This window comes from Squalius cephalus (genome assembly GCF_949319135.1).
Source record: "Squalius cephalus genome assembly, chromosome: 1".
In the NCBI taxonomy this organism is placed as follows: domain Eukaryota; kingdom Metazoa; phylum Chordata; class Actinopteri; order Cypriniformes; family Leuciscidae; genus Squalius; species Squalius cephalus.
This window is the reverse complement of record NC_137122.1, coordinates 19,442,396-19,465,953: the sequence shown is the minus strand read 5'-3', so window position 1 is coordinate 19,465,953 and position 23,558 is coordinate 19,442,396. Positions and strand designations below refer to the sequence as shown.

General features: G+C 41.5%; 3 protein-coding genes across 4 annotated transcripts in view; all 3 read left to right on the top strand.

The window, feature by feature from the left end:
- Window positions 1-23,558, top strand: part of LOC307164317 (uncharacterized protein) — a 211,222-nt gene that overhangs the window by 172,708 nt on the left and 14,956 nt on the right. The window lies entirely within an intron of this gene.
- LOC307164258 (uncharacterized protein) overlaps window positions 3,979-23,558 on the top strand; it is a 100,474-nt gene continuing 80,894 nt past the window's right edge. Inside the window, exon 1 of the mRNA XM_079880858.1 lies at window positions 3,979-4,050. The gene's annotated coding sequence lies outside the window, so the exon portion shown is untranslated. The remainder of the gene's footprint in view (window positions 4,051-23,558) is intronic.
- Window positions 5,600-9,239, top strand: LOC307166068 (uncharacterized protein; the record flags this gene model as incomplete). Its single annotated transcript, XM_079884185.1, has 2 exons — window positions 5,600-6,417; window positions 8,807-9,239. 2 exons carry the CDS (start codon window positions 5,600-5,602, stop codon window positions 8,871-8,873), a joined length of 885 nt encoding a protein of 294 aa, XP_079740311.1. The 3' UTR covers window positions 8,874-9,239.

Genomic DNA, 23,558 nt, shown 5'->3' with positions numbered 1-23,558 from the left:
TCCCTTCGCCTCTCAACCTCCACAGGCCTAGTGAACATCCTGAGCGTCTATGCTCCTACTCTCAGCTCCCCAGCCGAGGCCAAGGAAGAATTCTACGAGGAACTTGTGACTATCATTAAAGGAATTTCCCCCACGGAACAACTGTACGTGCTTGGGGACTTCAACGCCCGGGTGGGAAATGACTGTGATTCCTGGCCCCGCAGTATTGGTCATTTCGGCGTTGGCAGAATGAATGAAAACGGACAGAGACTGCTTGAGCTATGCTCCTACCACGACCTCTGCATAACTAACACATTCTTCTCCACCAAGCCCAACCATAGAGTATCCTGGCGACACCCAAGATCCCATCACTGGCATCAGCTGGACCTCATTATCACCAGAAGAGCCTCACTGAACTGTGTTCTCATTACACGGTGCTATCACAGCGCTGACTGTGACACCGACCATTCACTGGTTTGCAGCAAGGTGCGCCTTCAACCGAAGCGGATCCACCGATCAAAGCAGAAAGGACGCCCACGCATCAACACAGCAAGGACGACAATCCCTGATCTGTGTGAGCGATTCGCTGCCTCCATCACAGAGGCCCTCAGAAATTGCCCAACGGGCAGTGCAGAAGAAAGATGGAATCATATCCGCAACGCCATATTAAATTCTGCCATGGACACCTTCGGTAAGAAAGAGAGGCAAAATCCAGATTGGTTCGAAGCAGGAATCCTGGAACTTGAGCCAGTCATCACAGCTAAGAGAGCAGCTCTGATCAGCTACAAAAGGGAGCCATCAGAGAGGACGCTCACAGCTCTCAGGAAAGCCAGAAACGATGCCAAAAGGATTGCTCGATGTTGTGCCAACAACTACTGGTTGAATCTTTGTCAGTGCATCCAACTCTCAGCTGACTGTGGTAACATCCGCGCTATGTATGATGGCATGAAGAAGGCCTTCGGCCCAAGAGTTACCAAGGTCACACCCCTAAAGTCCTCCTCGGGAGAAATGATAACAGATCGGGGTAAACAAATGGAGAGATGGGTGGAACATTACCAGGAACTCTATGCAAGAGAAAACATCATCACTACCTCAGCAGTTGAGAACACCAACCTCCTGCCCGTCATGGATGAACTAGATGCTCCCCCTTCTATGGAAGAACTTCGTAAGGCCATCGACTCTCTAGCCTGCAACAAAGCACCAGGCAGCGATGGTATTCCTCCAGAGGTCATCAAGGCTGGGAAGAAGACCATTCTTCTTCACCATTTGCATGAGCTCTTGTTGCAGTGCTGGGAAGAAGGAACAGTGCCCCAGGATATGCGTGACGCCACCATCATCACTCTCTACAAAAACAAAGGAGACCGTAGTGACTGTAACAACTACCGTGGGATATCACTTCTCAGTATAGTTGGGAAAGCCTTTGCCCGGGTAGTACTAGTCAGGTTACAGGCACTAGCAGAGCGTGTATATCCTGAGGCTCAGTGTGGATTCAGAGCAGGGAGGTCAACAGTTGACATGATCTTCTCACTGAGGCAGCTACAAGAGAAATGTCGCGAGCAGAGGCGACCATTGTTCATCGCCTTTATCGACCTGACTAAGGCGTTCGATCTGGTCAGCCGTAAAGGCCTATTCACTCTACTGCAAAGGATAGGATGCCCCCACAAGCTTTTGAGGATTATCATCTCTTTTCACGATGATATGCAAGGCATTGTCCAGTACGATGGCTCTTCCTCAGACCCATTCCCTATCAGAGGTGGAGTGAAGCAGGGCTGTGTACTCGCTCCAGCGCTCTTCGGCATCTTCTTTTCCTTGCTGCTGACCCATGCCTTTAGTAAATCAGAAGAAGGCATATACCTTCACACTCGAACCGATGGAAACCTGTTCAACACAGCACGCCTCCGAGCAAAAACCAAGGTGCGGAAGGTTCTGATACGGGAGATGCTTTACGCAGATGACGCTGCCTTGACTGCACACTCCAAAGCAGCTCTACAACAACTTATCAACCGTTTTGCGGATGCTTGCAGAGACTTTGGCCTCACCATCAGTCTCAAAAAGACCAACATAATGGGCCAAGATGTTAGCAGCATCCCGAATATCTCCATTGCTGACTACACCCTCGAAGTGGTAGATAACTTTACCTACCTCGGCTCTACCATCTCCAGCAACCTCTCCCTGGATGCTGAGCTAAATACTCGGATTGGTAAGGCAACAGCAGCTATGGCTCGCTTAGCAAAGAGAGCTTGGGACAATTCCATGCTGACAACCTACACCAAGATGAGGGTGTATCAAGCTTGTGTGCTCAGTACTCTATTATACGGTAGTGAAGCATGGACCCTGTACTCCCGGCAAGAACGCAGGCTCAACTCATTCCACCTGCGTTGCCTCAGGAAAATCCTGGGCATCACATGGCAAGACCGTGTCCCAAACAAAGACGTTCTGGCCAGGGCGGGAATACCAAGCATGTTTGCATTACTTTGCCAGAAACGCCTGCGCTGGCTAGGCCATGTCAGTCGCATGCAGGATGGTCGTATACCCAAAGATCTACTCTACAGCGAGCTTGCTACGGGCTCCAGACCAGCAGGAAGGCCTGTTCTTCGCTACAAAGACGTTTGTAAACGAGACTTGAAGGCAGGCAACATCAATCCAGCAGTCTGGGAAGCAGCAGCTGCAGATCGCTGCACATGGAGGCAGGTTGTCGAAGCAGGCATCAAAGTGTCGGAGAAGAAAAAAGAGGACGAGTGGGAAGAGCGGAGAAAGCGCAGACAGAGGGTTTTACTCGCAGATATAGCACCAAGAGATCCAGACCCAGGCACATACTACACCTGCAGCAACTGCAATAGAGCCTGCCGCTCCAAAATTGGACTGTACAGTCACAGCAGGCGCTGCATACCAACCAAAGAGACTCTTTGACGCATATTCCATTGTCTCCAGAGACAGACGGATGCCAACTATAGGCCTACATAACTATGTTTTCAGTGGTGTATAAAGACCTTACTTAATGAACGTTATGTTTTTATTACCTTAGAAGTATACATTGTATAATTGTAATAATTGTATAAAAATTATTAAAGATATGTATTAAAAATGTTTTTTAAAAAAAACAATTAAACGAGATTTAAATCAAATTTACAGCGGCCTCTCTGGTTTATTGTATTACAGAGACAATAATTATTTTATATTCGTAATATAACAAATATTTGTTACTAATTTTATTAAGGCAATGAGACACGAAATAACCCAGCATATAAGTAGGACTTAACCCAGCAAGAGGGTTAATTCCACCCACTGGTTGGGTCAAATGAATGACCCAGAAATATGGGTTAAATGGTAAGCACTTGGGCCAAACCAACCCAGCGCGTGTTCTGTCCAATAGTGACCCAGTGGTGTGGTTAAGGTTGGGTTATTTTTTAACCCAGCAGTTTTTAGAGTGTACAGTAACATTCAGTTGACAAAGGAATAAATCACTAATGGCCATGTTTTTAACACATTTACTCATAATGGGCTTATTGTTCATAAAAATGTAGGTTAGACTGCCCACAGATAACACAATCATGTTTGTAGCAGGCCGATGGAGCTCGTAAAAATGTAAACAATCGGAGGTAGCTAACTAGGTTAGCTGTGAAGTGGTGCTATCGCTAACCAGCTACACAATTCAACATTAAAAGTGGCTTACCTGTCACTTCGACACGAACAATTGGACGTCTCTTCTTCACCACTGGTCTGTCATATCCAAGGTATAATTCCGGGTTGGGATGGTCATCCGTGGGGCGTTTGTCAACAAAATGGTGCGAACAGACATACACCTTTTCCGGTGGATGCTTCAGTTTTAATGTAGCTAACCACTCTAAACGTTTACTCTCTGGCATTGAATGTAGGTCATTCTTATCTTATGCTCGAAGCACTCAGTTTCTAAAAAGTTTGAAATCTTCTTTGAATTGTTAAAACAACCAACAACAGCACATGTGGAGCCTGAACTCATTCTCTCGCTGCTAGTACAGGTCGAGCTACGAACCGGAAGTAGGCAACCGGAGTCGTCGTCAAGGGAGCGCACATTGTTTAGAGCAGAATAAGGTGAATAGCAACTACAACAGACAAGGAACAGACTGAAACTTATTGCTTAAATACACAGAACAGAAGACTGGAAAGCGAGACACAGCTGGGACAAATTAACTCATAACTAAATAACAAGACAGGGATTAAATCACAGAGACACGTGGGCAAACTGGGTGTCACAGGCAAACATAACATGAACACAGACTCTAAACTTGACATATGTACTGGAAACGCAATTCAACTTTTATTTTCTTTCCTTTCAGAGCTAATGGATGAGATCGATGAGAGTGAAGAACTGAGTGAAGTGGAGGAGGAGAGTGAAGAACTGAGTGAAGTGGAGGAGGAACATCAAGTCAAACCTGGAGAAAAACTTTTGAGTCGCTCAAAGACTAAAAAGACATTTTTAAAGAAAAGAAGAGCCAAGAAATCTACAACCTGCACTCTGTGTGGAAAGAGTGTCTCAGGCAAACAAAGTCTTGAGCTTCACATGAGAATCCACACTGGAGAGAAGCCGTTCACATGTGATCAGTGTGGGAAAAGTTTCACAGCCAAACAAAGTCTTGAGCGTCACATGAGGATCCACACTGGAGAGAAGCCATTCTCATGTGATCAGTGTGGAAAAACATTTCTTAGGTCATCACACCTGAAGAGACACCTGACAGTTCATACTGAGGAGAAACCACATTCATGTTCTGTGTGTGGAAAGAGTTTTTCACAGCTGAAATATTTACATAGACATCAGAAAATTCATACTGGTGTGAGAGAGTACATGTGCTTTGAGTGTGAGAAGACTTTTATGACAGTGGAATGTTTAAAACTGCACCAGAGGATTCACACTGGAGAAAAACCTTACAAATGTTCACACTGTGACAAGAGATTCAGTCAATCATCAACTCTGAAATCACATGAGAGGATCCACACTGGAGAAAAACCTTACAAGTGTTCACACTGTGACAAGAGATTCAGTCAGTTATCAAATCTGAAAACACATGAGAAGATCCACAGTGGAGAGAAGCCGCACACGTGTGATCAGTGTGGAAAGAGTTTCAGATACAAACAGAATCGGGAGATTCACATGAGAGTTCACACTGGAGAAAAGCCATTTACATGTGATAAATGTGGAAAGAGTTTCACATGCAAACAAAGTCTTGAGATTCACATGAGAATCCACACCGGAGAGAAGCCGTTCACATGTGATAATTGCGGCAAAACATTTCTCAGGGCATCAAACCTGAAGGCACACCTGACAGTTCATACGAAGGAGAAGCCACATTCATGTTCTGTGTGTGGAAAGAGTTTTTCACTGCAGCAAAATTTACATAGACATCAGAAAACTCATACCGGTGTGAGAGAGTACATGTGCTTTGAGTGTGAGAAGACTTTTATGACAGCGAAATGTTTAAAACTGCACCAGAGGATTCACACTGGAGAAAAACCTTACAAGTGTTCACACTGTGACAAGAGATTTAGTGATTCATCATCTCTGAAAACACATGAGAGGATCCACACTGGAGAAAAACCTTATAAGTGTTCACACTGTGACAAGAGATTCAGTCAGCCATCATCTATGAAAACACATGAGAGGATCCACAGGGGAGAAAAACCTTACAAGTGTTCACACTGTGACAAGAGATTCAGTCATTCATCACATCTGAAATCACATGAGAGGATCCACAGCGGAGAAAAACCTTACAAGTGTTCACACTGTGACAAGAGATTCAGTGTGTCAGCTAATCTGAAATCACACGAGAAGATCCACACTGGAGAAAAACCTTACAAGTGTTCACACTGTGACAAGAGATTCAATCAGTCAACACATCTGAAATCACATGAGAGGATCCATAGCGGAGAAAAACCTTACAAGTGTTCACACTGTGACAAGAGATTCAGTGATTCATCACATCTGAAATTACATGAGAGGATCCACACTGGAGAAAAACCTTACAAGTGTTCACAGTGTGACAAGAGATTCAGTCGATCAACACATGTGAAAACACATGAGAGGATTCATACAGGAGAAAAACCTTACAAGTGTTCACACTGTGTCAAGAGATTCAATCAGTCAACACATCTGAAATTACATGAGAGGATCCACTCCGGAGAAAAACCTTACAAGTGTTCACACTGTGACAAGAGATTCAGTGATTCATCATCTTTGAAAACACATGAGAGGATCCACACTGCAGAAAAACCTTACAAGTGTTCTCATTGTGACAAGAAATTCAGTCGATCAGAACATCTGAAAACACATGAGAGGATCCACAGCAGAGAGAAGCCGCACACGTGTGATCAGTGTGGAAAGAGTTTCTCTATTAAAAGTCTCCTGAAGCTACACCTGAAGATCCATACAGTGGAGAAACCACATCACCACAGTCTGAGATCACGGTAAGTAGTTCATCTTTATGTGCTGAGAAACAAAATCTCTTCTGTGTAAGTTAGTCACAGTCAAATCTCTCCTCTCCACCTCTAGTTGGCGCTGTTTCACTGTGGCTGCTGTTGAATCATCCAGGTTGTGAATGAGGCAGACACCTGATGTGATTGTAAAGCGCTTGGTGTGTACAGTAGTAAATAGTAGCGCTATATAATGCCTCATTCATTCATTAGTTGCTTAACAGCCACGATGAGCAACATACATTTTGTCAAGTCAAGTCATCTTCATTTATATAGCGCTTTTAACAATGTAGATTGTTTCAAAGCAGCTTTACAGAGATAACCGTATAATTTAAGGTAACAGAGATTGTTTTGGCTTTATAGCGGTTCTTTAATAAAGTTATTTTACAGCTAAAGTTAGTTTTGATTTATTCGCTTCCGTCGCAACGATCATTTGTTATTAAATTAGGGGCCGCTAAGATGACACCATTCTCTCTACACAAACTTTAAACTTGAACCTGTGAGAAACGCTGATGGTGTTCACATGCGCATTAAGAATTGGTTCTATAGTTATGTGCATTTGAATATATGTGTGCAGGTTTGGAATTCCCTACAAACCAAGCCTAAAGAAAGTAATGGTGTTTTCTTATAATTTTGATACAGAATTTTATTTCATTTGATCAATTCGGGGTAGATACGCAAATTGAGTTTTCCGGACGACGCTTTATCTGTAGAGTTGTAAAGGGATCCTGCATAGGGAGAGACTAGTTGGCACTTCAGCACTGTGTTGTCATCAGGTCCAGGCGAAGGTCCTTCGTCAGGTCTGGATACGGCCTGGATCCGGCAGGCTGCGTGAAAACCTCGGGATAAACAAAGACACTAAAATTAGCGTAGATGCCATTCTTCTCATTATGTTACGAGTACATCAGGATTTATGGGAAGTGTTCCCGGTTCCCGGTTCCAGCTGACCTAATCTATACAGCCTAACATTGAATTATCTATAGTCTATAATGTATTATGTGTATGCTAGGTCAAAGAGATGTGTCTTTAGTCTAGCTTTGAACTAACAGAGTGTGTCTGCTTCCCGGACAGTGTTAGGAAGACTGATCCAGAGTTTTTGTTCTAAATCTCGAACTGCTGCGTTTTGAACTGTAGTTTGTTTATTAAGCGTGCAGGGCAACCACCCAGTAGAGCATTACAATAATCTAGCCTTGAGGTCATGAACGCATGAACTAATTGTTCCGCATTTGTCAATGAGAGCATTGTCACATTCACCGTCTGTCATCGTCCTGTCTGCACTACAGTTCCCATAATCCTCCTTGTTTCCACACCTGAACTCACTCCCTTCATTACCCGCCTGTTCGTCATCATCATCATCTGCATCACCTGTCTTGTGTTCATCTGTCTGTGTATTTAAGTTCCTTCTGTTCACTCATCACTTGTCGGTCAATGTTGAATGTTAGGTTTTCTTTGTTCTGAGCACACGCTCCCTTTTGTTTGTATTTGTTTAATATTGAGAATTAAAACCTTGGAATTCATAATCTTCGTGTTCGTATCCTACTTCGTCCACCCAAGAAGCCTGACAAGCATATGGCGTAATTTAGATATATTTTTAAGATGGAAAAATGCGGTTTTACAGATACTAGACACGTGACTTTCAAATGAAAGATTGGTATCAAAGAGCACACCCAGGTTCCTAACCAACGGCGAAGACTTAACAGAGCAGCCATCTAGTGTTAGACAGTATTCTAGATTATTACGTGAGGAAGTTTTTTTTGTCCAATAATTAGAATCTCTGTTTTTTCAGGATTTAGAAGTAGGAAATTACAAGTCATCCAATTTTTTATATCAGCTATGCATTCCGTTAATTTTGTGAATTGGTAAGTTTCGTTAGTTTTTGAAGAAATATACAGCTGAGTATCGTCGGCATAACAGTGGAAGCTAATTCCATGTTTCCTGATGATATCTCCTAATGGTAGCATGCATGTACAGAGTGAACAGCAACGGTCCAAGTACTGAGCCTTGTGGTACACCACACTGAACTTGTGATTGATGAGACATCTCCGCAAACTAATAGAAAATAACCAAAACAATCCTAGGTTTTTATTTAACACCATAGCTAGACTAACAAATAAACAGATGTCACCTGAACAAAATATTCCGTTACAGTTTAGTAGTAATGATTTCATGATTTAATTGATGATATTAAGAATAGGATCTATGATCTCTGGGAGCATCTCTTTCAGTAGCTTAGTCGGTATAGGGTCTAACATACATGTTGTCGATTTAGATGATTTCACGAGTTTAGTAAATTCTTCCTCTCCTATAGCAACGAATGAATCAAATTTTTCATTTCACATTTGTCTCTCATTTGAAATCTCACTTGATTTAATGTTTCTTTCAGACCTGATGGATGTGAACAAGAAAGGAAAAACAGAAGCCAAAAAATCTGTCTCCTGCCCTCAGTGTAAAAAAACACTTAACATGAAAATCAAGTCTGAAGATTCACACGAGAGTTTACACTGGGAAGAAGCGGCTCAGGCTTTCTCTCTGAAATCACATCTGCTTCTCATTCTGAAGAAAGACCATTTAACTGTGATCAGTGCGGTAAAACGTTTAATTGAGCATCAGTCCTGAATAAACACTTGAAGATTCACACAAAGGAGAATATTCATTCAGAATATTACAGCAGAAAAAAACACGGCCGACGGCCATGTGTGTTTCAGTGCTGGAAGGCCTTTACTGCGGATGATAGAAAGAGATGAACTGAAAGAGCATCAGAAAATTCACCCTGGAAAAACCTTTGGATGCAAAGTTCAGGAGCTGAAGAAGAGGCCTTAACCCTCTGAGGTCTGAGCTGTTTTCTGGGCCTGGAGGTGTTCTGACATGCTCTGACATTTGTGCTTATTTCTGTTACTTGTGACATTTTCATGGCTAAAGTCTGATTACACTGTATTCAGCACAAACTCTGCTACAACAATATATCAGCAGCATGTATATAAAAGTTTGTAGTTTTGAGATAATAACATTTATGCGTGGTTTGTGAAAAAACAAAAAAAATTGTCACTGAAATAAGCTCATGAAACCCATACTGATTATTTCTTCATAAGACTTTTGAAAATTGTATCACGTAGCCCAGAATATTTGCTTCAAAACTATGTGAAAATCATCCTGACTGCTCATTCAGAGAAGACAATATATTGATTTAAAAATTGTACGACATGTTTTGTGTGAGAAAGCTCTATGCAAGAGGCGTGGACATCTCATTATTATGTAAGCTTTTCTCACCTGAGAAAGACAAAAGACACTCCCTAATGGCCCTATTAGGAGCTATCAGGCCCTGCCATTCTGAGCAACCTTGCACAAAGAATGAGGAGATTTAAAAAAGAATGGCTTTTTGATTGTTTTTAATGTATTTACAACACAACATAATGACAAAAAATTTTGACTTGTTCATTCATTGTATTTCATTAGAACATGTAGTTTCTCTTTCACTTCTCAAGTCAGTAAAGAGAGATATCTGTCTAATTCCCTTTCACTCTTTCTTAATGTTTGTATTTGCTTCATGTAATATTGATTAAACTCTTTACTCATTTTATCAACATCTAATTGTTATTGTCCTTTTTTAATTTTCTGCTGATTCTGCTTGAATTAAGAGCAGTTTCTTCATTTTGGTTCTGAAATACATAAAGTATCCTGATATGAATGGTTTTTGAGCTTTCCATGTTTTAAACTTCTCAACAGAGCTTTTAAATGCTTAACTAAATTATTTTTCACTGCACTCATGACTGACACTGAATGAGATTGCTGTCTGTCTACGTTATTAACAGTTGAACCCTTGATATCCACTATCATATATACATTTCAAAGAGTTTGTTCTATTCAGTTTGATGGTTCATTCACACCATCAGGCTTCATGAAGTCAGAACAATTGTCCATTCACCCACAGGAGTGTTTATTGACCTCCACCATTCCCCAAATGGCAGAGCTCTTCAGTAATGTTGAAAAACTGTGGCAAGTTGATGTACGTCCCTTCAGGAACAAAAAGGAGGTCACCAGGGGCCTCATTTATAAAATTTGCGTACGCACAAAAGAAGGCGTACGCCGCTCTCTACGCAATAATTGGTATTTATAAAAAGCAAACTTGACAGGAAAATGTGCGGTCCTTCACGCAAGCTCTCACCCAGGCGTACGCACAAAAACGGGTGAAATGAGAAATGGCGACACTGTTGGCAGATGGAAGAAACACGTGAAAGTGTGTGAAACTGTAGACCGTTGTGTAAAAGAAATGCCAATACTGCCTCTCATAAATAACACGGAGACTTCACAAAGCAAGTCTTATTAACAGCCTACACGAACACCCGTTTGATCGATCTGCAGTGTAAAACAAACAAAATCAAACGAAAATTACAACAGAAATGCAAATTAACACATATTTGCAAAAAGAAAAGTGAAATATGTTCTGCAATAATATTGGCATGTTATGCAATTCATCCTTATGAATAATATGGTAAACAGAACGAAATAATGTACAAAACTGATATTCTCGTCAATGTGTCCGTCTGGCGGAGCAGATAGATGCAAGATAGACAGATAGATAGATAATTATGGAGATATATAGATAGATAAATAGATAGAAGTATTAATTGTCCACTGGGGAAAGTTAGTTTCATAGTAAAAATTTCTTCATCAGCTACGGAATCATGGTATTCATGCAAAGCCTATGCCTTTATTTTTTTATAAAATAATGTATGACGTATGTCTAAACCATTCAGAAAGCTGCAAGAAATTACATTTGCGCTGAACTATTTCCCATTTCCACATAGATTATAATCGACATCTGTAGCTTGTCACACTCTGGCGATGGAGCGCTAGACGCTTTTTTGCCTCGACTTTGATGTCCGACCATTTCTTTTTTATTTCGGCCACAGTCCGAGGTTGTGAGGCTACAGCATTTACGGTGTCTGCAACCTTTTGCCACTCAAGTGCCTTTTTGGTAATGCCCACACTGTGCCCTCTAAACAACATTTTTCTCCTCTTTTCCACCTTGCCAACGATAACTTCTACTTCACATTGAGTGAAGTGATGTTTTTTTTTTATTTCCTCTCTGTGTTTGCCCTGATTTCGCAATCGATGAATATTAATTTGTGGGCGTTTCACGGACTATTTATGGGCAACTATGGGCGTGACATGAAGCCGCAAAAGCTGCGCTACATTTAGAATTGATTGTGATTTATTAAGGGAAAACTGCGTAGGATGCGTGCGCACGGTTTTATAAATCCGAATATTTCTGTGCGTACGCACGTCCTATGTTTCATCCGTACGCCACTTATGACGCAAATCCTACGCAAAGTTTTATAAATGAGGCCCCAGAACCTGACAAGACCAATATGTTACACCACCCCACTGCTTAGGTGCAAATATTTCCAAGCCCCAAAGGAAATGGTAATGCCCAGCCTCAAGAACACTGAATAGTACCTCGATAAAGATCCAGATCAAGCTAAGCCATATACAATGCTGAAATTCTGAAACTGACCCAGGCAGGAACCTTCAAGAAGTTGAGTTCCCACCAGTTGACACAGTCAGGGGAATAATGGTATATCCCACATAACATGGTGACCCACAACAATAAGAACTGCATTTTGTTCAACTGTTCTTATCATTACACTTTGAGAGCACTTAGCACTCTCAGTAGCACTTTGAGATTTGCTCCAAATATAAAGTGCATTACAAATAAAATCTATTATTATTATTAGTATTATTATTATTAGTACCAAGGGCCTAGATTTGGTTTGAACATTGGGGGGGTTCAAGTTTGGGTCTGCATATTTTTCATGTGATCATGGTATAAATATTGGGGGGGTTGTAATGCATAGATTTAAATATTGGGGGGGTTATCTCCCCCCCCCAACCCCCCCATAAATTACGCCCCTGATTAGTACCGAGGTCTGAACCTAAATGAGTGGCTGTTACCTGGCCCCACCTTAGAACCTTCATTCCTAGGAGTGCTGTTAAGGTTCCGGGAGCACACTGTAGCTATTAAGTAGTTATGTAAAAGCCATATTCCTCCAGGTCCGCCTGCTCTCTGAAGACCCTTCTGAGATTTGTCTGCCGTGACATGAAGGGAGACCAAACTCCATTGGTGTTTGAGTGGCAAGTCCTACCCTTCAATACCCTGTGTAGCACATGCTGTGGCAGTTGATTTATACCATACCATACCAACTTCTTCTGCTTATCCAGGGCTGGGTCCTGCTGCCAAACCTGACACCCTCCGGCCCCTGGCTGCGCCTAGAAATTCTGTCCATAAAAATTATGAACAGAACCGGCCACAAAGGGCAGCCCCGCCAGAGTTCAAAATGCACTGGGAAACAGTCCGACTTATTGCTGGCAATGCGAACCAAGCTCCTGTTCCGGTCGTACAGGAACCAGACAGCTGTTAGCAACAGGATGCTGCGAGGGACACTGTTGAATGCCCTCTCCAAATCCACAAAGCACATGTAGACTTGTTGGGCAAACTCCCACAAACCCTCCAGCACCCTGGAGAGGGTATAGAGCTGGTCCAGTGTTCCACGACCATAATGAAAAACGCACTGTTCTTCCTGAATCTGAGGTTCTACTATTGGCCGTCTTCTCCTCTCCAGTACCCTGGCATAGACTTTCCCGGGGAGGCTGAGAAGTGTGATCCCCCTGTAGTTGAAACACACCCTCCGGTCCCCCTTCTTAAAAAGAGGGACCATCACCCACCACCCCGGTCTGCAAGCCCAAAGGTACTGTCCCCGACCAACACGCGATGAACACGAATCTCTTCGAGGCCAAACGATAATCCTTCTCCATGGCCTCACCGAACTCTTCCCAAGCCCAATTTTTTTGCCTCCACAACAACCCGGGCTACAGCCTGCTTGGCTGGCGGTACCTGTCAGCTGCCTCGGAGTCCCACAAGCCAGCCAGGACTCGGTAGGACTCCTTCTTTAGCTTGATGGCATCCCTTACTTTCAGTGTCCACCACCGAGTTCGGGGATTGCCGCCTCGACAGGTACCGGAGTCCTTACGGCCACAGCTCTGAGTGGCGCGTCGACAATGGAGGTGGAGAACATGGTCCACTCAGACTCAATATCTCCAGACTCCCTCGGGATTCGGTCGAAGCTCCGCCAGAGGTGGAAGTAGAGGATCTCTCTGACAGGAGACTCTGCCAAATATTCCCAACAGACCCTCACAGTACGTTTGGGTCTGCCAAGTCTGTCCAGCCTCCTCCCTGGCCATCGGATCCAACTCACCACCAGGTGATTATCAGTTGACAGCTCCACCCCTCTCTTCACCCAAGTGTCCAAGACATATGGGCGGAGGCCAGATGAAACGTCCACAAATTCAATCATCGACCTCTGGTCTAGGGTGTCCTTGTGCCACGTGTACTGATGGACACCCTTATGCTTGAACATGCTGTTCGTTATGGACAAGCTGTAACTAGCACAGAAGTCCAATAACAGAACACCGCTCGGGTTCAGATCAGGGGGGCTGCCCCTCCCAATCATGTCCCTCCAGGTGTCACAGTCGCTGCCCACATTGGCGTTGAAGTCCCCCAGTAGAACAACGGAGTCCCCAGTTGGAGCACTTTCCAGCACCCCTCCTAGGGACCCCCAGGTACTCTACACTGCCGTTCGGCCCGTAAGCGCACACAACAGTGAGAGACCTATCCCCGACCCGAAGGCACAGGAAAGCGACCCTCTCGTTCTCCGTGGTGAACTCCAACACATGGCGGCTGAGCTGGGGGGCTATAAGCAAACCCATACCAGCCCGCCGCCTCTTACCATGGGCAACTCCAGAGTGGTAAAGGGTCCATCCTCTCTCCAGGAGTGTGGTTCCAGAGCCCAAGCCATGCGTGGAGGTGATCCCAACTATCTTTAGTTGGTACCTCTCAACCTCAAGCACAATCTCAGGCTCCTTCCCCGCCAGCGAGGTGACAATCCACGTCCATAGAGCTAGTTTCCATGTCCAGGTATCAGGTCGTCGAGGCACCCGCCTTCGACTGCCGCCCGATCCTCTAAGCACCGGTCCCTTACAGTCCCTCCTACAGGGGGTGAGACCACGGGAGGGTGGCCCCACGTCACTCCTTTGGGCTGAGCCTGGCCGGACCCCATTGGGGGAGGCCCGGCCACCAGGTGCTCTCATATGAGCAATCCCGGGCCTGGCTTTAAGGTGGGACATCACGGTCCTCGATCTTATTTCCATCATAAGGTTTTTTGAACCGCTCTTAGTCTGACCCATCACCTAGGACCTGTTTGCCTTGGGAGACCCTACCAGGGGCATATAGCCCTGGACAACATAGCTCAGGTACTCAAACCCCTCAACCACGGTAAGGTGGCAGTTCAAGGAAGGGGCAATTATTTTGAATTACGGTACTCTGCATTTATTTCGTATGATTTACAATTACTTATAGCCATCTACTTATTGCTATCCTGTGCTTTGGTTGCATTCTGATGGCATTAATAATAGACAAGACAAAATACCTCCAGCGGTAAAGAGTGGGCTATCTTCAATTTATACCGAGTGGCATAAGACTTGCTAAGCACACTTTAAACATGATCACGATAAAACAGATCAACGTGCATATTTGACCCGGGGACTGGTTTATAGTGGTGGATCTGAAATATGCATATACTTTCACATTCAGATAGCCCTCATCACAGGCTCTTCCTGAGATTCGTGTTTGAATGCGTGCTCCTCATGTTCACGGTCACGAAAAAACAGTGCTTTTTGAGACTATCAGAGGGGAGCGCGTTCTCGATGGCTAATGCATTTATAGCACAGCCCTCTGTGTTCTGCGTATTTTCATTATGCGGTAGTTTCAGCTGTCTACCCTATTATTGTGCTTGTGCACTTCGCTCATCCCGCGGATTTATTCCAGACGCTGTGATGTAGGTATAACCCGCTTGTAACAGCTGGTCTGATGTTGTATGCACCAGTACACTTGCTGCTTCATTATTGACACTCCCTGTGATATATTCCCACATTGGCACGACCGTGTTTAGGGCGGTGCTAAAGGAGACGGTGAAGTTTTGGCACTCTGCCAGCTAGATGCATAAATGTTTCAACCAGGTCCAGTACCCGAACTGGGTGAGGTGGGGCTTTAGTTCTTTGTTGTATTCATCCTCTATGGCATGACCACGTTTGTGCAGGACAAAGCTCTGGGGACATCAGAAGTTACAGGGACTAATGAAAGCTGTACAAAGTAGGCAACACATGCTACGCCGTAATTTCAATTTTAATTGCCAGTAAAACAAAGGCAGAAAACCGACAATCTGATGGGAAGCAATATGTGATAGAACACCGGCACAGTAACTTCATATTAACGTGCGGCTAAACAAAGGCACAGTGACTTCATATTGATGCGCAGCTAAACAAAGGCAGAGTACCGTAATTAAATTTGAGCATTCTAAAACAAAGCCAAGGAGCGATAATTGGTGTTACGGTGTTCTGTCTTGGTTTCTCATGGGCTTTTGGAAGTTACTGTTAAGACAACCCATTATTATCTCGAAAAAACTACGGAATTGACTCAAGATACTTATCCACATGATAAAGGAGTCTTGAATGTGCCAAAAAGGTCAATAACTCATTTTCAACCAAAAACGAAGTTACAGTCTTTTGCCTTTGCACGGCGGAGTAGTACATAGTAAAGCACTATAAAAATGACTAATTTATTCAGTCATTAGTTTCTTTACAGCCACAATGAGCAACGGACATTTTGTTGTTTGATTGGTTTCTATTAACTTGTGTTCATATGTGTTATATAGACATTCTTAATGAACTTTCAGTGACTTGAGGAGGGAGAGTTAGTGTAGACAGGCAATGTCCTGTGCTGTCTTTGCTATCTTCTGTCCAGGGTGCATTTTATGACTTTATTACAGGGTGAGTTTTGTCTTAGCAGGAAAATCAGTTCTTATAAGGGCACATGGAAACATGGGGTTACAGTACACGTGCATGTACTATGTTACCTGCTAAAAATGTCAAGATACCAACAACACATGATAACAAATAATTTTGATAAAAAATGAGCACGTAAGAAATGACATAAGAAATGTCTTTTACCTGTTCTCCTCGACCGACAGCTGAATGCAATGCTCTGGCTCGTTTAAAATTTTTCAAAATTGTAAAAATGTTTATATCACGTTATCGCGAGAACCGTGATCTCTACTAACTATCAAGTCTTGCGTTGCCAGTAGTCATGTCTCAGTAGGGCTGTTGCCATCTAGCAGTTGAGAAATGTAATTGCATTTGTAAGAAATGAAGGCCAGACCGTGCTTAACAGAACTGTACAGGGCTGCCAACTCTCACGCAATTGACACTTTTCACACGCTCTCACGCCACACATCCATTTTCTCACGCACAGAAAAATTGCGGAGCAAAGAGGTAATTTTAATATTAAACTAATTCTCAGCTCTTAGATTCCGTCAATTTTATTACGAAATTCAGATAAAAAAAAAGTTTGGCGCTTGTAAATGTGACGTGACAGTTCGCTGAGCACCTCAGTTCAAGTGCACGTGAATCGATCAGCTGTTACTTTTTTATTTAAAGACGCAGTACAACTTACCGAAAGTATACATGATATCGACCAATTAGTGTTTTTCAACCACGAAAAGAGGTCAATATAACAGCAGGAGAACAATGATGTCACATAATGTTACATTTACCTCAGGAAAGCCATTTAATGACCATAGCATGTTAATTGAATAGAAAAAAAAAAATAGCTAGAGAGGAGATTTTGCTGAGCACTATATTACATATTTAGTATATTTTTACTTATGTCATTAAATAATTGTTATTATAACAAAAACTCCATTATATTTCATTTAATTTGTTATTTTTAACCTTTAATAACAGCAGATTGGGCCCTCTATGTTTACAGCATTAGGTGAGATTATTTTTTTAAATAAAATTTAAAATGAACATGTATCCAAATTAGTGAATATTGAATCAAAATCGGAATCAAATCACAAGAATGGAATTTAAATCTTGAAATTTTTGTAAAGCAATAATAAAAACGGTATCCATACCAGTCATTGTACAATGTAGCCTAAACATTGTAACATGTTTTCACTAAACTTCATAAAATTCTATTTTAGTTACAAAATGTTATGACAATCACAATTACACTTATTGTGATGCAATATTTGTTTTTTACATAGTCCACCCCCCCCCCCCCCCCATTACAAAAAAACAAACAAAAAAACAATCTCGCTCCAAGCTAAACTAAAAAGTTGCCAGCCCTGACTGTATAATGTGCTTAACAGAACTGTATAACTTTACTCTGTCATTCTCGTTGGCATAACAACACGCAGGCTTGGGAGGGTTACTTTAAAAATGTATTCCGTTACAGTTACAAATTACTTCTTAAAAAAAGTATTCAGTAACATAATCCAAGTACTATAATATTAAAGTAATGTAACTGATGACTTTTGGATTACTTCAAGGTCACGTATATAAATAATGTCAAGCAAGAAGAAATATTATTAAAAAAAAAAAATTGGAATTTGGTCCAGTGTACAATATTTGCAAAGTATACACACATGCCTGAAAATATTTTTATGTAAAGGCTATACAGACATCTAGTGGCTAATGCATGGTATTACAGATTTTTTAACTAATTTTTAACTAAAAGATAAAAACACAACATTTACAATTTTTACAGAATCTACATATAAGTTTATTTTAAAATAGGCCTACATGTTGACTAAAGCTGTGATCTTTCTAAATTTGACTGACTGAAGTTGGAGCACTGCCAACGCCCCAAGTTCCCACTGCCATATTCCCCTACGTTAGACAGCGAACATCCAGTTACGAGAGAAAAGATTAAGAAAGGACATTTTGGGTACTAAAAAAGCTACTCTCCTAATTTCTACAAAATAGCAGCGGAATTTCTATGAATTAAAAGTGATTTTAACTGCAGGCAGCCTCGTTTCTACTAGCTGCAGTGATTCAATCTGCGTCCGAGGAGATTGTAGAAAGCTGTTATTTGCACATGAACCAGCGCGTGGCACACGTGACTCAGTCATTACCGGCAACTGAACCAGGAACTACTGTATAATCAAGCTTAATATAGTGTTATTATGCCAAAATATTTATTTATTTAGTTTTAAATGAAAACATTGTAATCCTGAAAGTATTCCCCCTTTTTTCAAAATGTAACTATAATCTGATTACTACGTTTTTTGATGTAACTGTAACGGATTACAGTTACTGGATTTTTTATCCTGATTACATAACGCCGTTACATGTATTCCGTTACTCCCCAACCCTGACAACACGCGACAGCATACAGTCACTTCTCACTTCCCGAAATGCCCAAGAACGCTCTTAAAGTGACAGCATAACATAAACTAGAACCTTTCTTAAAGGTACCATCTCATTATCATAACAGCATTTTTATTTAATTTAAAATGAAAGTAGTTTTAGAAAATTTTAAATATCGTAGATTGCGTATTAATGTTATGTGTGTCAGCAAACATGAAGCTGCGTGGGTGAAAAACATGTAAACAACTTGTAAACAACCAAACACCTTATAATCACAGTTGACTTGCTTACATGATGGAATATCATACATATCACAAGTTATTTTCGGAAAAAATTACATGTAACCAGATTCAATGTTATTTTGTCTAGAAGTGGGTTACACATAGGTAACATAGGTAACCGATAGGTACATAGGTAACCGATAGTTACACATAGGTAACCGATATAGGTTACACACCTATATCGGGTGTATATTTAACCGAGGAGGTGAAATGACGGCTATTGCTTGTTGGGTCCAGTCTTCAGTGTCACATGATCCTTCAGAAATCATTCTAATATGATTTGATGCTCAAGAAACATTTATGATTAATATCAACGTTGATTTCTGAAGGAGTGTGTGTAACTGGAGAGAAAGAGTACTGAGTAAAGAAAGTATAGAAAAGAGTATCCTTTCAAACCATTCATTAGAACACACACGATGTACTTAGTAAGCTACAGTATGTGTAGCCTACTGTGTACAGTGTGTATACATTTCATACTGAAATTAATCCCGTTAACAGTAATGTAATGTTAATGTAACGTTAACATAGTGTAATATAGTTCCACTTAGTACAAATATCTCCAATTTAATTTCGACAGAGCCATCTCATTGGAACTCAATTGAGACACGTGAAGCCCATTTTTAGCGATATTTTAGCACTTCCGTTCCTGACGCGCAGACTCAAACCAACTCAAACTAAGCTTGATGACGTGAGCAACCTGTCTGACCAGGGACGGACTGACAATCTGTGCGTTCTGGAAAAGTCCAGAACGGCCGTCCAACCGAGGGCCGTCGGCACAAAAAAAAGTCTAATAAAGCAATATGAACAACCAACAGCAGGGGCACTAATACAATCACTTACAGGCCCGGGGTGGGTAATTGGGAGAATGGGGAGAATTCCCGGTGGGCCGCTTCACTTTTGGGCCGGTCGAGGATTTTTTTTCTTCACATTTGTCACGTTACATTAGGCTACACACGTTCCGCATTCTGACACCGCAGCGCGCAGCACTCTGCATAGGTTGTACCATGTGATGGAGTTCTCCCCTCCCCTTCTATAGAGTTGGTTGGGTCCATAGCCCGTCTTTTCCAAAACGTTTTCTCAGGTAGGCTACCGCGGCACCTCCGGCGCCTACCGATAGCTGGGCCGGCCCTACCGTAAGTAACGGTAGCTACACGTCAGGGAGGATGGATGGGAGGAAGAGGCCAGGAGGTATGGAAGCTTGTTTTCGCCACAGAATAAAACATTTTAAAAGATAATTGCGACTTTTTATCTCTCAATTGCGAGTTTACATCTCGCAATTCTGACTTTATTTCTCAGAATTGCGAGATATAAAGTCAGAATTGCGTGAAATAAAGTCGCAATTGCGTGCTATAAAGTCAGAATTGCGAGATATAAAGTCAGAATTGCGTGAAATAAAGTCGCAATTGCATGCTATAAAGTCAGAATTGCGAGATATAAAGTCAGAATTGTGTGAAATAAATTCTTCTTATAAAGTCTAAGTGAATTATTATTTAACCTTTACATTATTTGTTGAACCATGGCATTAATACAAACTACACAATAGTAAGAGCTGAACTGTTGCTTCATTTATCCAATTTGGAAAAAGTGCTAATATTTGGAATTCCACCATGGAAAAAGTGGTCCGGTCTTGGGCCTGAAACTCCCGGGCTGAAAAGTGGCCCTACTCCGGCCCTGTGTCTGACAGATGTAAATCTTCTAGTAGCTGTGCATGAAAACTGCCCACGTTAATCTTGCAGAGACGGCGAGCTTGAGCAAATAGTTATTTGGCGTGAGTGAGCAGGAGTAAGTATTCTGATTAATTATTTTGACAGTATAATATATCTATGGGCTTCTCCCTTCAGTCCCTTGAGCCCCCCCCCCCCCACCCCCCACCCCCCCAGCACGCAAGCTTCTCCTCCTGTCCATACGGTAATCTCTCTACTGTGCGACAGAGAGTCGAGTGGTTATGACGCAATCGTTAGCCTATTTTTACAAAAACTGCTTCTACGGGGCCATTATGTAACATAGAAGGTAATGGAGCCCTTTATACATTGTCGTGTTTCTTAAGAAATAAATTATAGACAAATGGAGTCTTTAAACGCTTCAGATGTAAAGTTATTCGCTGTCAAATTGACGCCAAAATGAATGGGAGTCGATGGAATGCTAACAGCAGGTGAAGTTCGGCTACAAGATGGCGGCACGCGGCCGGCTTCAACTTCCAGTCGATGGATTACCCGCCTGGGCGAGATCAACTCTCATATTTAATCAACTCTCATATCTAACTGTTGCTCTGTCTTCGTCAACAACACGCGCTTGCACCCCCTGCTGGTGAGGTAGACTAACAGCAGATGGAGAGTATGCTCGGTAATCTACTGCTTTTCCTGCAGTTCCTGGATGTCAACGTAGAATTTTCTGTCGAATTTGAACCACTGAATTTGAGGAAGCAAATTTGCAAAGCGAAATAAAATGGACCAAAAATTGCCTGTTGAATAATATTGTAGGTTGTTTTTTTAAACAGTTTGACTATTTTGGAAGTGAAATATGAAAGGGAAATATGGATTATTGAATTTTTAATAATGAAAATGTGTTTGAAATGTTTTGAATTGAAATATTCATAGCTTAAATATTCAACCATGCTGAATTTCAGCCCATAAAAAGGAAAGCCCTAAAAATGCAATGCATTAAAATGCAAGCATGGTTAATGCAATGCATTTTTTTTTTTTTTTTTTTTTTTTAAGTAGCCTAGTGCAATTCAACAGGCTTTTTTGTTTCAAAAACTTTTGGCACTATTTTACTTCCATAGCTCTGGTTCACGCTGTCCGGAAACGTCACAACAGCGTTACCAGTTGCACGTGCTCCGGTGTATTGTAAACAAATGCGTCAATATTGCCTTATCAATTTCATCCTGAATCAGAATATTAGTGGAGAGGAATCGAGCAGAACTTGTGCACGAACGGCTGTTACAGGACATTTCAGAAAGGTATGTTTTTTTTTGTGTGTAGATGTCTCATACTTTTTCTATACGCGGTCATTTGTAGATGCTAAGTTAGTGCTGTTTATGTTAAAACACGCAAACATATCCATGCATTTCATACAATCGTTCTACCTCATAATATTACAATCCTCGAAGGGATTATTTGATCAGCACTCACACACACTCTTTCACGCACACACACACACGTGTGAACGACGAATGTAACGAATGTAACAAACGAATGTAGCCAAATATATCTGTCGTGAGAACCATGAGCACATTACGAGTCCAACCATGGTTTTACCACAGTAAAGGAAACGTTAACATTACCTGATGCCAACAAACACCATCATTCAACGATCGCTGGTGGAATTAAATAAAGTTTGTTTGAAACTGCGTTGCTGCTACAACATAAAACAAAATAAACTAGCGATGGAAAACACATAAACAAAGCATAACGTAGCCTACATGTCGTGACCCATAAACATCATCTTCTGCTTTTAAAGTGGGAACTGCTCCATCTTTCAGAACAAACTTGTTTGTGAACTCGCTTAGATCGACGACTCTATTGCAGCAACTCTCCCTTTTCTTAATGTGTGTGTGTGTGTGTGTGTGTGTATACAGCTGTATACTACTACTAGCCCTGAGTGAATTGATAGAATTATTTTATGCCGTGTTTCAGACTTATCCCTTGATAAAACATAAACAGTGAACTAGAGTATTTGTAATATCTGGCATTATATTATTTCGCCACAGCCACAAATGTAACACTAAACTGAAAATGGTATTTTAGTTTAGCAATAACTGAATAAGAAACGTTCAACAAATACATCTAGGAATATAAAAAAAGTATATATGAATAATATATATATATATATATATATATATATATATATATAGCCTATATATATATATATATATATATATATATATATATATATATATATATATATATATCTTTAAAACTTGAAGTCCAGAAACTTTTTTTTTTTTTTTTCAATAAAAGGCATGTCAGGTTTTTATACACAAGTTCCAAAAAAAGTGCAACAGTAACTTATACTCAATGAAGTAGTCCTTTAAAAGCAGCCACAGAGTAGTGAAATAAGAGACTTTAATAGAGTACACAAATAAACCAGTTCAGTCTTGGATCCGTTTCACTGGGCGTTTGCTAAGTATCAAAATCCAAACTTCATCAAAATAAAGATAGCCTATTTCTAGGAATAATCACTCTTAGACTTGTCTTGACAGTTTCCCGAATTTCCACAGAATGGTTTCGTTTTACTTAAGAAAAATTCAGAATAATACCAAGACAATAAATTCAAAAAAAGGGATATAATAACAGAAAAGCGTGTAGGTCTTCAACTGAAATTGCAGCGCTCAGAAACAGGGAACAAAGCTTTTTATTCAGTTACTCATGGACTTTATTCATGGAGACATTTGTCTGAGAACTCGTATCATCTGCTTGCCGTTGTAGTGAGAGGCCCATATCAGAATGACATTTCCTACACAACGGAAATCACCCACTTTCTGTGAGATGTCAGAAGCGGAAATGCTTGAGCTTGTGTCTCTAGGCAGGACCTGAATTCAGCCGAATTCAATAAAAGAAACAAACAAAGGAAGCTTTATTGCTCTTGCTA